Source organism: Amphiprion ocellaris, chromosome 12, assembly GCF_022539595.1.
Source record: "Amphiprion ocellaris isolate individual 3 ecotype Okinawa chromosome 12, ASM2253959v1, whole genome shotgun sequence".
Taxonomy (NCBI): Eukaryota; Metazoa; Chordata; class Actinopteri; family Pomacentridae; genus Amphiprion; species Amphiprion ocellaris.
In genome coordinates, this window is record NC_072777.1 from 17,656,409 (window position 1) to 17,668,845 (window position 12,437).

The 12,437-nt window shown below is 39.3% G+C and overlaps 1 protein-coding gene across 2 annotated transcripts in view; it reads left to right on the plus strand.

Annotated features, from left to right (window-relative positions):
* rngtt (RNA guanylyltransferase and 5'-phosphatase) overlaps positions 1-12,437 on the plus strand; it is a 130,523-nt gene that overhangs the window by 13,426 nt on the left and 104,660 nt on the right. For both annotated transcript variants that reach the window (XM_055015915.1, XM_055015914.1), the window contains exons 7-8: positions 2,052-2,161; positions 4,647-4,748. In XM_055015915.1, the coding sequence (XP_054871890.1) occupies positions 2,052-2,161; positions 4,647-4,748 (212 nt within the window). The remainder of the gene's footprint in view (positions 1-2,051; positions 2,162-4,646; positions 4,749-12,437) is intronic.

Below are 12,437 nucleotides of genomic sequence, written 5' to 3' on the forward strand. Positions count from 1 at the left end.
CAAGAGGGGAAGTCAGTTGTGCAAATGAAAACACCAGCTCACCTCGTCAGGGTCCCCCAGTCAGCCTTAACTATAAGCTTTGTCAAAAAGGAAGGTTTTAAGACTGGTCTTAACAATAGAGAGGGTGTCCGCCTCCCGAACCCAAACTGGGAGCTGGTTCCACAGGAGAGGCACCTGATAACTGAAGGCTCTGCCTCCCATTCTACTTTTAGAGATTCTAGGAACAACAAGTAAGCCTGCAGTCTGAGAGCGAAGAGTTCTGCTAGGATAATATGGTACTATCAGGTCTTTAAGATATGATGGAGATTGGTTGTTAAGAGCTTTATATGTCAGAAGAAGGATTTAGAATTCTATTCTAGATTTAACAGGAAGCCAATGAAGAGAAACCAGTATAGGAGAAATATGATCTCTTTTGCAAACTCCCGTCAGTACTCTGGCTGCAGCATTTTGGATCAACTGTAGATGTCTGAGAGAGCTTTTGGGACAACCTGATAATAAGGAATTACAGTAGTCGATATTTAAGGTCAGGAAGAAATCAATATCCATCAATAAGAGATAACATTAAAGATGTTTCATATCCATAGATTCTGGATTTTCACTGAGGAACAAGAGGGAGATGACATGTCGAGTTAAGAAAACTTTATTGTGGAACATCATTCAAAACTGATTATTTTATCTCTGACTTATGTTTTTATACCTCAGTGTCTGAGCTGTTGCCTTCCATACATCCCATTCTTGTAAGTACAATAGCTCTTGATTACCTGCAGGGAATTTCTTCACATATGGCAAAACACATTCACTTGGACGAACTGATTAGAATTTGGTGGCCAAGTTCACTATGATGTGTCAAAATGTGGTCGTAACTCTGAAATTCATATATGACTTATGGCAAAATGTCACGCAATAATAATGGTTTAATACTCAGAAACAGAAGGGACGACCATGTTTCCCTTTTGGTCAGATACAAAATTGTTGTCACTAACCTTGGGTGCCCACCTTGAAACTCTGCTGATCATATAGATCTCTCTGTTGTTGGGTGTATGATTTGTGGGATCCATTGTTGATAATTTGTAGCTTCGTTGCAGCAACATTGATATTTGGAGCATTGTCTTCTGGACAGAAAGTAATGTAATTCGCCATGTGACTAGATGGCGAGGCATCTAGCTTCGGGGTGGAGTGTCTCATTAGTTATGTTTCCTGGATTTCTTGTATAATACCTAGAAGAACAGTAAAAAGTCACATAATAACAATAAAATAAATAAGTGTAGCTCATATAATTTCTACAAGATCCTCCAGCGTGCTTTAGTAATCTGGTATAACTAAAATAGTTATTAATTTGTATTCAGTGTGATATTAAAAAGCCTTAAAAACACATTCAATTCATTGAACCCTGTAGGCACTGCGTTCCCAAAATCAGTTAGGCTTATTAGAGGGTAATCTGCTTTGAAAGTGTCCTGAGTTTAAGATAGTTCAAGTTAAACAGTAGGGTTGCTCGTCCATATTGTGGCCCCTCATACTCAAACACTTTCTACTTGAAATGAAAAAAATGATCATAGCACATCTGTTTCATTGGTCTAATTGGAGCATATTATCATATTATACCAGTTTGCATGACTCATCTATGCAGAATGAACATTAAAAGGTCATGTCAAAAGAGAAAGAAGAGAGATTAGGCCACAATGGTCATTGAAGAAGTGTCACAAATGTTGCCAATTGGAAGATAGGTGTAAAAAGATAGTAAGTGTAAGGTGGCGGTAGAGTCAAATTTCCTGAGAGGTGATGCAGTGCAACAGGTTTTTATAGGGTGCATTCTGAATGAACTTTGAGTGAAAATGGCTTCAAAAGGGGAGAAGTTAACGAAGAAAATAATTTGTAATGTTGCTGCCTGTTACTTCTCTCAGCACACAGGGATTCATAAAGCAAAGAAGCAGCTGTTTGGAAAAGTACCACTCGTACTCAACGTGTTTTTCTTCTGTGTGTAGGAGGGTGTGAATGTTTCATAAAATTCTATCCAAGTTCAACCTTCTGCTTTCCTTCTTTTTTCATCCCAGGGTGCAGTATTTCTTGAAGGCATAACGGTGAAAGGCGTCACACAAGTCACAACACAACCCAAGCTAGGCGAGATCCAAAGAATGTGTCAAGAGATGGCTGAGTGGGACAAGTAAGAACCTCCTTTTGCCCTCCTCATACTCCTGTGGGAAACTATGTGTCTTTGTATGTGTACATACAGTAGGTATACACTGCTCTGAGTGACTCATTTGTCTTAAATCACTATTTGTTTTGTTTTTTTGAATCCTTACACTTCAAGACAGGCAGCAGAGTCAGGAATAGTTTTTTTTCTTGTGGAGAAATATGCCGCTGCAGCTTTTTTAAATGACATTGCAGATAGTAAGCGCTAGCGCAGTGTCGTGTTACAGCAGAGAGAACAGCCCACTCTGCAATTTCTTGCCATCAAAATTCTTTTTTTTTCTGTTTTGATAATACTCTATGTGCCCATATCTGCTAATGTAGTAAGACTCAGGTGTAGTTATTTATGTAGTATTTGCAAAAAAAGGAACAATTTCCTTCATCCCTTCAAAATGTCTAGAATCAAAATTAGCTGTTGTGCTTTGCTGTACCAATTGCAATATGTTATGGCACAAGCCAGTGATTCCCACACTTCTGCGAACCATTCACTCACATTTTGTAGCACGTGAGTATAAAGATTTCCTTTAAAATCTTTTAAAGGAATTGTCTTACAGTAGGGGTTGCGCAGTATAAGTTAACACTTTCGCCTTGCAGCTAGAAGATCCCCAGTTTGTGTCCTGGCCTTCCCGGGATCTTTCTGTATGGAGTTTGCATGTTTTCTGTGCATGTGTGGGTTTTCTCTGGGTACTCTGGCTTTCTCCCACAATCCAGACACATGCTAAGGTTAGTTGGCAATTCTAATTTGTCCATAAGTGTGATTGTGAGTGTGATTGTTTGCATATGTTGCCCTGTGATAGACTGGTGACCTGTCCAGAGTGTCCCCTTCCTGCACCCTAAAGCCTGTTTTATGCTTACCGCGTCCGCGGGGTCTGTGCGGCTCCGCGCAGACAAATTATGTCATTTTCGTACCAACGCCCCCTCGAGCGGCCCTTCTCACACAGAAAATTTCCGCGCCGTGCACCTCCAAATTTTTCTAACTATGCGGACGGAGCCGCGCGGAAAAACTACTGTGCTACTGTGGCACCAGCTGCTGAAGACCTCAATGCTGGCTATAGTAGAGAGGTGTCAGAACACACAGTAGATTGCAGTTTGTTGTGTTTGGGGCTGTGTTGCTGCAGACCAATAAGAGCATCTATGCTGACCCCTGTCCATCACTGAAAATGCCACTTTGCGCAGATGAGTGTTGGAACTAGACCGTGGAGCAATAGAGGAAGGTGGCCAGGTCTGATGAATAACATTTTCTTTGCCGTGTGGACAATGGGGTGCATTGGTTACCTGGGGAAGAGAAACACTATGGGATAGAAGACCAAGTGACAGAGGCACTGCGATGCTCTGAACAATGTTTTACTGCAAAACCTTCGGTTCTGTATTCATGGGGGTGTTACTTTGACATGTAGCACCTGCTTAAACATTGCTGCAGACAATTTACGCTCCTCCTCTACAGCAGTATTTCCTGATGGCTCCATTCAACTGGATAATGCTGCCTGCCACACTGCAAACATTATTCATTACAAGTTTGAGGAACATGACAAAAGATTCAATGTGTTGACTTGGCCTCTGAATTCACCACATTTCAATTTGATTGAAGAACTGTGGGATGTGCTGAAGAAACAAGTTGGATCCATGAAGGTCCCAAGTAGCAGCTTTCAGGGCTTAAAGGATCTGTTTCTAACATCTTGGTGCCTGAAACCACAGGACTGCTTCAGAGATCTGTGGAGTCCTTGCTTCAGCTGGTCAGCGCTGTTTTGGTGGTACACAGTATGCAGCAGGCGGTGGAAATGTTGTGTCTGATCAGTGTATGTATTTGAGATATTGTATATGAAAAAAAATATTTAATGAGTTGCAATAACAGTTTTGCATCTTGGGATTAGTTTAAACAAGCATTAAAGTCAACAATAACATATTGTGACATTACCTTTTAAGTTGATTATGGTAAACTTATTTGCCTTATGTAATTTTCACATCTAGCAGTTAAGGCAAAAAATCACCATTCATTCTAAGTTGTATTTCTGTCCACCTATTGAATAAAAGTAGAATTTTCACATTTGTTTAACTGTGTTCTCAGTCTGTACCAGCTTCTGAGGAAAATATGTGACTCTTCAGCTGCTAAATATGTCTGTAAAATCTTGAATATGTAGAGAATATTCACCAGGTAGTTATAGGTCTCTCTGTGGTTTGTTGCCAAGCTGGTAGTGTGCAGATGATTTTTGGAGCTTTTTTCACTGAAAGCAGCTTCCTTCTGTGTCTGCAAAGTTGTGGGCTTAACATTGCGCTGACACTTGAGCCACTTTATAGTAATAATGGTTATTGCTGCATTCAAGAAAGCAATTTTTTTTTAATGATGCTCATGTGTTCAGAAACAGCTTAGACTTTCCACTAACTGTACTAAAGTGCTTAAGGGTCCAGACTAGGTTTGAAACTAAACTTAAATTTAAAACATGTTTTTATTGTTGTTGCAGGTCTGGTTTTCCTGGTGCTCAACCTGTGTCCATGGACAGACAAAACCTTCGTTTCCTGGAGCAGAATCCATATAAAGTCAGCTGGAAAGCTGATGGCACACGGTGGGTCTGTTTTCAATCAATCAATCAAAAATTTATTTGTAGAGCACTTTCCAACAACATAAAAGAAGACCAAAGTGCTTTCCAGACAGAATAATAAACAAAACAATGCAGTTTTTGATTACTATAAAACCCATAAAAACACAAAACTAAGAAAAGCATAAAACCATAAAAACCATAAAAACACAAAACTAAGAAAAGCATAAAACCATAAAACCATAAAAACCATAAAACAGTCCTAAGATTCGAAAGCACGTCTAAATAAATAGGTTTTCAATCTAGACTTAAAAAGCTGCAGGTTGGTAATAACGCGGAGCTCGAGTGGGAGTGCATTCCAGAGTCTTGGGGCGGCTACAGCAAAGCATCGATCACCCCACTGCTTATACCGGGACCTGGGCACGTCCAGCACCATCTGCGTGGACGACCAGAGGGCTCTACTGGGGCGGTGGATGGTTAAAAGCTCCGATATGTATAAAGGAGCTAGGCCATGAAGGGCTTTAAAAACAAATGTTAAAATTTTAAACTCAATACGATGATGGACCGGGAGCCAATGGAGGGCGGAGAGGATGGGGGTGATGTGAGTGTGTCTGGATGTGCGGGTTAACAGATGGGCAGCTGCATTCTGAACCAGTTGTAGTCGACGGAGTGACGATTGTGTGACACCAAAATAGAGAGCATTACAATAATCGATGCAAGAACTGATAAAAGCGTGAATGGCCTTCTCCAGGTCGTGCTTAGAAAGGAAGGACTTGACCTTGGTGAGGAGACGTAGCTGGAAGAAGCTAGCCTTGACAACAGAAGCAATCTGTCTGTCAAATCTCAACTCGCTATCGAAAATGACTCCAAGGTTTTTTACTGTATTACTGACGGGGAAACTCAGCGGTGAACCGGACAGTATGTTGAGGTACAGATCGGAGGGGGCAAAGAGGATATATTCAGTTTTACTTTCGTTCAGATGAAGAAAGTTCTGGGCCAGCCAGTGTTTAATATCCGATAAGCAGCTATGTAGAGTCCAGAGCAGATGCAGTATTGGGGAGCACAGGCAGATAGAGCTGGATGTCATCAGCATATAGGTGGAAAGATAGGCTATGCTTAGCGATGATGGCTCCAAGCGGCAGCATATATAATGAAAACAGAACTGGTCCAAGGATGGACCCTTGTGGCACCCCGGATGACAGTGAGGCAGGCAGAGATGAGTGATCATCAAGCATCACAGAGAAAGTCCTGTCTGTCAGGTAGGAGCTGAACCACTGGAGAACCACTGAACCACTGTTTTTCATGAGATATCTTTACAGTGAATGATTCATCATTCTCATGTGTCAGTCCAGGTTTTGGGCTTTGTGTCTCTGACTGGACTGAATTGCTTCTCTTACCTTTCATTTGGCTTTTTTTGTGTCAATACCTGTACATTGAGTTTGTGTCCATGGAAGTTGTCCATAGAGGTGTTCATATACCTCACAGGCTTACCAGCACTGAAAGGAAATCTAATGTGACTTCTGTTTCTCATGAGTTTTTATTATATTTTATTGACAGCATCTTCATTTGCCTTATATGTTGCTAATTAAGAGTGCGTATTGTGTAGCAGTGGAGATGTTTAATATGCAACTGTAAATTAGCTGAGCTGAGAGAGCCTCACAGACTTAGCAGAGTTACTGTGTCCAGTTTCTGCCCCACAAAGAATAGGAAATGCAATAAGGCGCTTGTTCTTTCCTGGCACATTATGAAGTTCATTTGTTTTATTATTTAGTTTTATGTCTCTGTTGCCTAAAGCTAGTGCTTACGGGAAAAACTGCTCTAGTATTTTAGTAGTCCGTTGTGAAGCCCTGTCTCTCTCACTGGTGCAAATGTGCAATGTGCAGGTGAATATTTAATGACTGCAGTCAATTTCAGAATTTTACATATCAGTGCTTTAATTTCCTGTAAAACTTAGACTAGCAGAGTACAGATTTAGCTGCTAATGTGTCTAATCAACAGCCATCATCTGAATGCATGAAAATGCTGCTAAAAGTTTTGCCTTCAAATTTGAGCAGTGATACTGCACTCTTTGCTCCTTAAAGCTTGTGTCCTTCACCTGGTTTTCCCTCCAGCTCCTTGAATTTTGAAGAGTAGTGATACATGAGACACAGATGTAGAAGAGGCACAGTATGTACTCTAGCAACTCTCAAGTGCTGGATATATGCACTAGTGAGAATATTACCTACTAACATCTCTATTTTATCGATAACGAGGTTTATTATTCTAATTTGAACCTTTTTTTAAATCAAATTAAAGAGCCTCACATCAATCACAGTGTTTGGTATAGGATTTTTTTCAGCAGCGGCGGCAGGCTCCCCGGGAGTCATGACAATGTTAACAAATGACACTTGACTGCAGACTTTCCTTGTACAATCTATGTATTGAATTGCCAGTTGAAAATGACTTTTTAAAGGCTGAATGTTAAAATTCAAAAAATATATATTTGAACAAGCTCATCTGAAAATGCAATCAGCAGTTATTCATACATGGTGTGTAGATATTAGCTTAATGCTATCAATTAGTTTACTCACGTTAGCGACACTGAGTTGGCACCGGGCCCAATTAACTGAAGCTACCGATATGTTACATAACAATCCGTGTATGGTTCGCTCATTCGTTTTTCCATTTCAAAATAAAATGAGAAAAAACAAATAATCATTTAGTTTTTTTGTTTTATCGTTTAAAAATTACATTTGGAAAACGAGAAGGAGAGAAAGAAAAAAACGCTGCATTTTTTTACTAATTTTGAGGTATATAACAAAAAAAAGAAGCCTTTTCCAATGTGGAAGTTACAGGCAGAACCGGAAATCAAAGTCAGAACTCGTGGCGACTTGACTTCACTTCTCTGTCCCAAACTCTGCACCACGTACGAAGGTAGCGAAGACATGTTTGTCTTATTTAGAGGGAGTAGACACATCACACTGAGAGCTCATGATCGCAGTGTGAACTAAATTGCTTTAATATTCCAAGTAAGTATTAAAATGTGAAGAACTCTGGCAATTCCAACCTGTTCCATTTTAACTAACGATCAGGTTAACTGGTGATAGTTTCCATCTCCAGATGTTCCGTCTGCAGATTAAACCAGACCACACCTGGCTGTGTGTGAAATAAAGATACGAGATAAAGAAAACCTCGCCGAAAAACGTGGGCATCGCTACTTAATAAAGTCTGTATCCGTGTAAATATCACCTAAAGACAGTAAAAAGAAATGTGCTGCCCAAAATAATAAACACATATCTTTATGAACTGTAAGAGGAAACGATGGGATCCAGAAATAAAATCAGAGACCACAGTCTAACTCATCATGCCACCAATCAGTCCGATAAACATCCCACTTCATACACATAGATCTTTGTCATTTTGCCAGGTGTTGAACACCTGGTGATTGTTAAGGAAACACGCCCAGGTTAACTGGGGATAGTCACAACTTAAAACAGGCTGCCTGGTTAATAACGAGCCACAAAACTAATTATTGTCTCACCAAGAAAACCCACAACATAGAAGCACGTCCACTGCTGTGTGTTAGTCTGTGAGTTCAGTGGAACAGATCCAGAGCAGAACTTCAGGTTTAACTCAGGTTTGTTCTCAGAAACACTCAGACCCTCAGCAGCCTCCCATCAGAACAACATGCGGCAGAACATCAGCTGGATCTGATAAAATACATCAGAACAACACGCAGCAGAGCATTAGCTGGATCTGATAAAATACAATGGAACAAACTGAGAGCACGCTGTCCAAACTAGTCACTCAGAAAACAATAAAAACATGTTCAGTCCTCCATCCTGACTGTTTTTTCAGAGCACGTTAACCGCTGACGATATTAGATAAAAATGGAAGTAAAGGGATCCGATCTGGTCAAAACAAACAATGTTTGTGTGAGTTATGTCTTCCCAAAAACCCTGGCTGGTTTAGAAATGACAAAAAGATACTTTTAAAGACGTCACAGAGGAAGACTAGAATACTTTCAGTACTGTGCAGTCCGAGTGATTAAACTACGCAGGTAGTTTGTGTTATATTTTTGTAATCCTTTTAGATGTTTATCGGACTGATCGGTGGCATAATGAGTCAGACTGTGGTCTCTACTTTTATCTCTGGATTCCATCGTTTCCAATCCTCTGACCATTCATAAAAATGTGTGTTTTATTTCGGCCAGCACATTTCTTTTAACTGTCTGTAGATGATATTTACATGGATATAGACTTTATTAAGTAGTGATGTCGACGTTTTTCAGCGAGGTTTTCTTTATCTAGTGTCTTTATTTCACACACAACCAGGTCTGGTCTGGACGAATCTGCGACGAAATATCTGGAGACGGAAACTATCACCAGTTAACCTGATCACCAGTTAAACTGGAACAGCGGCACCAATAGATGACCAGTATCCCATCATAAACTTTCGTCCACATGTCGGACCTGACTGTAAAACGCACAAACACACAAATGTGAAACGTAACATTCTATAGTTTATGAAGTATGGCACTGAAAGTAATATATGTGGTTAACAGAACAAATTACAGCTCTCTCCAAATCAGCATTGGACACATGATTGCATCTTCTGAAATTGTTCTCCACGCAGAACCTCCTGACACTCATTATAGAGCAACGTGGCGCTCTATGATTTCTGCAAGGGTTTTCCCCCCTCAAAGAGAATGAAATTGGAAAAGGGCTCGATGTGTTCACGGTCCAGACCAGCTCTAAACTGTTCTTCCTCGGCGACTTCTGGTGTTGCAGCAAATTAAAACAACAGCCGTATTTTGTATTTCGGGTTTAAAAAGCTAGAGCAAAAATCCAACACTGTGGTTTTTTCATTAGTTAAATAATATATTTCTACTTTTAGGTTTTAAAAACTGAAAAAACAAAAAACAACGCAGTTCATTTTTTTAGGTTTTATTTTGAAATGGAAAAACAAATGAGTGAACCATACACGGATTCATAACGTTAGCTGGCCATCAGTATTTTGCAAATGTCTGTTTAACTTGTAAAATCTATTATGACTTATCTTAAGCTAATAACGTTTCTCCGGTAAGTCGCTGCCCACTCCTCTGACTCCGACCTGCTGCCTGGGTGCTTGATGTGACATCACTTTCAAGGCCGCGCTCTCGCGAGTGATTAACGTCGTGTTAACCCGACGTATCAAAGAGTAGATACTGAGCAAGATAGTTATCTGTAGTTTACCTTAGTACTCGCGAGTACCTGACACAGTGCAAGACTGCTGTGAAGGTGGAGACATGCGGCAGGGGAGTATTTGCGACGATTAAAAAAAAAAAAAGAAGAAATTTGAAGGAGCGGCGGCTGGGAATGAATGTAGAGGAAACCCTGAATCAGTAAGACAGACAATATCATAACAGACAATAATATTCTGTAGTTTTAAAAAAAAAATTGCAAAACCAGACTGAAGCTCTATTAATCCCTCTGCTAAGTGTTCAGGATGATGCATGTTTGACAGACGCTAAAGCCCTCTGAGATGGTTTTGCGTTATATGAGACAAATTGATTCCACTTGGCACATTGCCTCTCTAGCAAGCATCCAATTTGTTGTATTCCTTCATGTCGTTGAATTCATTGTTGTCGGAATATGATTACACATCAGTCAACCATGCTGCCGCATTTTCTTTCACTGTGATTAAACTGAGCACTGTGGTTTATCTAGAGTCAGTATGCTGTTCTGTTGCTGTAAATGCACACTAGAGCACAAAAAATGTCCTAGTTTGTGTCTGAGAACAGTCCCAACTAATGTGGCCAGGCACATCATTGGAAACACTGTTAACCAAGCAGAAAACATTGCAGAAACTGATTACTCCAAAGAGACTCCATATTATATGTAGTAGGTGATTTAATTAAATCAGGGCTCAGTTGGAGAAGATTGCATATTAATAAAGTTAGGTGAACATATTTTTTAGCTTGTTTTAGCATTCTTGATGACAAACTGCCAGTGCTGTAAATATACATGTTCTTTACATAGCGATTATGGTGGAAGCAGCTAGACTTTGAGCTGACAGAGTGCCACACAGAAATCAGAAAGTCTTTAGAGAAGCATTAATAGGTGGTTGATTAAATGGGCTTTGTTGACAAAAAGAAAAATATAAAATAACTAGCGGTGGGGCGTGAAAAAAAATTAATCTAATTAATTACAGGCTTTGTAATTAATTAATCACAATTAATTGCAGTTTTGTCAAATAGCAATATGTGACACAAGTGAAATTTTTCAATTCAAATAAAATTGTGGTTGACAGTTGAATCAATGAATAGACATATACGCGTTTATAATTTACATTTTTTTTAAAAAAAGGAAAGTGGAACATATAGAAAAAAGTGATTTTGATGACGTAAAGCCTGAATTTAGTTGTTTTTTTCCACTGTATGGCACATAAAATCAGCATAAGTAGTTCAAGGAGCTTCAGAAAGTTGAAAATCCAGAGATTCATTCTGTTGTCATCTTTTCTGGGTCTGATAAATGGTGGAATTTTGATCAATCTTTTTATAGGAATATCAATTTTATGTAATTTTTTTATAAGCAAACTTTATAATTAAGTTATTAAAAGAGATATTTTTGTTGTTTAGGTTATTCCTCCTCCAAGGAGGCAGAGCCTCTACGGAGTAAAAACTTAAACCACACAAATGTTTCATTTCTATTTATCTGCATTTTTCATCTGTCTGCGACATTCACAGATTACTGCAAATCTAAGTGCAATTATAGCGATTTTATTCAACATTTTAAGACTTTCTGTAAACTCAAGCACTGTCTAGAAAAGTGGTCTATTATGGGATGGCTACACCGTTAGCCGTTAGCCTGACTCGTAGCTAACGTTAGCTCTGGTGCTAACAGCAACATGTTTTACATTGAGGTGATACCGTCGGCTTGAAGTGATGCAGTGATCAGAAAACTCTTTGTTGTACAATTTGCACACAACCAGGCTTTTATCCAAGCTGCCATCGGGAAGATTTTTAAAAGAAAACTTTCTCCCCAACAAGCTCAATCTCGTCTTCCTTCACTGTTCACCAGTGCCTGACTTCACTCAGTGCTTCCTGTGCTTCTTCTTCATGGCTACAAACAGACTTTAGGTTCATTACCGCCACCTACTGGGCTGGAGTGTTCATCAGCGTTACCGGTGTGCCAGAAATGAGAGAACTGAGGAGGGTGCAATTAATTGCGTTATTATTTTTAACGCTTTATTTTCTGCTGTAATTAATTAATCGAAATTAACGCGTTAAAGTCCCAGCCCTAAAAATAACACAAGTTTTAACCCTTAGGTTATCCAGAGTGGTTATCCAGAAATGTGCCTGTTTTGAAAAACTTCATCAAATCACCTACAAAGCAGTGTGGTAAAATAGTTTAGAAAGTGTTATCACTGTTAAAATCAGTGCATGAATGTATGTTTCATGAGTCCTTTTTAGAATGTCAGCAAGTGTCAGAAAGTTGAAGTTATTTATTTCTCGATGTGTGTGTAAACAACATTCGGACATCAACCTTAGCATACTTACATGCCAAAACGTTTGATTTGTAGACTGTTGTAGATTCTTTCTTTCTGCTTTGCCAGCGTGGTTTCAGGCTCTTGATTGTGATTCTGTTGCTTCTTTCTATTTTAAGCCAACAACTATTTTTTTTTCTTTATTATTGTTTTACTTGACTGATCATTGTGGCCAATATCTTTAATATTTTTGATTATCAGTATTAGTAG